Source organism: Pygoscelis adeliae, unplaced genomic scaffold, assembly GCF_000699105.1.
Source record: "Pygoscelis adeliae isolate BGI_AS28 unplaced genomic scaffold, ASM69910v1 Scaffold315, whole genome shotgun sequence".
Classification (NCBI taxonomy): domain Eukaryota; kingdom Metazoa; phylum Chordata; class Aves; order Sphenisciformes; family Spheniscidae; genus Pygoscelis; species Pygoscelis adeliae.
The window spans coordinates 86445-89703 of NW_008824865.1; the positions used below are offsets into that span (position 1 = coordinate 86445).

At 45.8% G+C, this 3259-nt stretch overlaps 1 protein-coding gene across 1 annotated transcript in view; it reads right to left on the bottom strand.

The window, feature by feature from the left end:
• LAMB1 (laminin, beta 1) overlaps positions 1-2481 on the bottom strand; it is a 42344-nt gene extending 39863 nt beyond the window's left edge. Inside the window, exons 1-2 of the mRNA XM_009324386.1 lie at positions 2262-2481; positions 150-223 (exon numbers count right to left, since the gene is read on the bottom strand). Of these exons, the coding sequence (XP_009322661.1) occupies positions 150-223; positions 2262-2481 (294 nt within the window). The remainder of the gene's footprint in view (positions 1-149; positions 224-2261) is intronic.
• Between the last annotated feature and the right edge of the window lie 778 nt (positions 2482-3259).

A 3259-nucleotide genomic window follows, 5' to 3' on the forward strand; every position in this document is an offset into this window, starting at 1 on the left:
GGAGTTAAAAATGGTTGATAGTTCTAAAAAAATCAGGCAAAACAGCTGAGTCAAAGCCCAAATCCCAAATATCAAACAGATGTGAAAGACTATGAGATCTCTTATTTCCTCGTGTTTTGAGGTTCGGGGTAAAGCTGTGGCTTCCTTACCTTGAAGGTCATAATGAGATGAGTGAAATGAAACTCGGCCTCCAGGTTCAGCTGGATAGTCACGTTTTCCAAACCTGCAGGGGCAGAGAAAAGAAGCTGTGCAGCAAACAAGGACACCCGCCAGCCTCTACATCTAAAATTTGCCAAAGCTCTTCGCTCCGGTGACGCAGGGACTCTTTTCTTTGCCACTTGGCTCTGTTGTCAAAAAGGAACATGAGGGTTAGTGCGTTACTGAGGTACGGGGGAGACACCAAGAACCTGCTGAAGAGTGTATCGCACATGGGATTCCTGTGCATCATCTGCACCAAACACGTTATACCCAAAGCGTGAGCCTGCACTGCCGTTATTTTAGACTGCGTGACATGGCTAACATCACTAGATGTAGGGTAAGGATGGGGACTGCTATGGGCTGGATCCTGGCACCAAAGCGCCCAGTGGCTGGTACGACTGAGGATGCTGAGCCCAGACCTGCGTGGTGACCCCCGGCTGTCCTCACACACTGCAGCCCATTTGGCAGCAACAGAGCCGCGAGCTTCTGCAGCCCTAACACCCCAAATCTCACCGATGGCTGGTAGGGGCCATTTCCCACCTTTCTTTGCTCACTCTGGACTCTCCTGTCCATCCGGACGCAGGAACAGTTCCTTTACAACCTGGTTTTGAAATACTCCTAAAGCAACTATCACAGCCGTGCTTTGCAACGTGAGGGCTAGGAAACCTTTGGCAAGCAAAAGGTTTTCCAAACTCTGTTTCATGACTACCTACAGCCAAGGACACTACACAGAAAGGAAGAAAAACAGTTACAAATACTATTTTTTCATGTGAAAAGATCTCTCAAAACAGCTGGATACTAATTATACTGTAGTTAGAAATAAAAAAAAAAAATCAAGATTTACGGAGAGGAGAAGGGGTAAGAAATTAAAATAATAAACCAATAAAGCGCTTAAATTTTCAACCAGCTGTAATTTAATGTGGAGCGTGCAGTAATGGTCCCTTCTGCTGTATGCCTGAATAGAAGAAAACATAAATTGGACAGAAAGAATCATTTGTTTTTTATTGTTGAAGGACATTTTCATGACCTTATGAGCTAAGAACTTTTCTGTGTGAATGCTGCCAAGCCTGTTGCAAAAAACATGAATTATTTGGAACGCTAGAAGAGAGCTGCCGGAGACAAGCAGCTTGCTAGTCTGATCTAAATGGTTAAAAAGTATTTAGTGAAAACCTTTCTTCATCGGGCAGCAGAAATGTTACAAATATTACCATTTTATTTTAATATGCAGTAAGACAGCTACTGCCAATGCATTTGCAGAAGTCCCATCCTGTCCAGCTGGCTTTAAGGCTTCAGGGCAGGACTGCTGTTTGAGAAACCTCAATGCCTTGTTTTGTGTACAAAGGCATGCCAAAAGCATAACCATAAAAGTAAAAAGCGCAGAGGAAGCGTAAAGAAAAAAAAAAAGAAAAAAAGCCACCGAACTAACATGCAATATTTTTTTTTAACTAGCTGGCTTGTTTCTGGTATTCGTTTTACTGTTTGGCATATGGATGCAGGAATTCAGGGAGCCCAGGAGGGGGAAGGCAGTTTGCAGGGCAGGAGATGTCCCCGGCTTTGCTCTCCCGGGGTAGGAGGGCAGGGAAGCAGGAGGTCTGCGGGCGGGACGGCGGCCCCCAGCTCTGTGCCCAAACCTCCTCCTTCCACACCCTCCCTCCAGCCCAGCGGCGTGGGGAAGCCCTGCGGTGCTTCCTTGGCAAAGCCGCCTCGGGATATTTACTCCTGGAAGGCTGCTCCACTCCCGCTGCCTGAACATGAGGGAGATCTGGAGCCAGTGTGGGAAACTTTTCTCTTTAGGAAAGGATTCTTGCAAAGTGGTGGGACGGCTCCTTCCAACACACCCAGAGGTCTGACGGGGCTTCGTTGTAGATTAAGGACTGCTCCAGGGCACACAAAAGCAGACAGTTTTACTCAGCATGAGTAAAACAGCATGCTCAAACAGCATGATCCTTCAAAGGGCAGTAATCACCAGGCCAGAGATAACAGCAAACCCGCAGGTACCCTTAAACAAAAGGAGGAAAAGCAGCTCGCAGCCCTGGAAATGGCTCCCGGACAAACCCCCGTACCATTTTCCGACTGCCACCAGAGCTTCAGGCGATTTGGAGCGAACGTGGTGACCACGTTTTCAATGCGATGACTGTCAGGATTGAGAGTATCGTGGAAGGGATCCTTGGAGTCACATACGAAACATTTTTTGTCCTCCTGAAACAACAAAATAATCAACGTTACTGATTTTATCCGCGGGGCAATAGTTGTTTCCTGCAGATAAGAGTATTTTCCATCCATATCACATTCCACTCATTTTGCCTGCAGGAGTCACCAAAGGGGGTTTTTTTGTTGAAATGGTAAGTGTATTTACCTTTATGAATTAATACAAATTGCCAAATGGAAAATATGCCAGGAATTCCATAAACTTTATTTTTAGGAGAAGTATGTTTTCTGTCGAAATTGCAGTTTCAGGAAATCTCTTCCAGCGCGTGTATTCTCCAGAAGAAGTCAGAACCAAAGGCAGCATCTACAGAAAATCTCCGAATTGCTTCTGTACAAATGTACACGTGCAAAACTGCGTCTTCAACAACTTGTGTGAAATAACATCGGCTTTTGGGAGCTAGCTTGGACATCTAAGTTCTTGGCATTGGGGATACCTCTGGTGAGGTTCAATACACATCAAGGGTCCATTCGTGAACTAGTGACAGGGCCCTTTCAGCGCGGGGTTAACTTTACTCTGAATCCAGCTTGTCAAGCTCCTACTTAAACCTTGCATCTTCACCTTTGATTGCAATCCCAAGCTATGCACATAAACCCAGTTTGCACATACTACAAGGTGTGCCCATAAAAAAACAGTTGGGTGCAAGTCTGGCACGTGCTGCTTGGGAAAGCCGGATGATTCTTCACAAGAAGGACAAAAACCCATCATGATTATTACTACAAACAGTGCTATTTTTACATTGTCCCAGTGCCTAAAACCACTACATTCCAATTTTGCAAGGTAGGATGCGAACCAAACCAAATGGGAGGGTTCCTGCCCAAACCAACTCAGAGTTTGGCAGACTGGAGGGGGCAG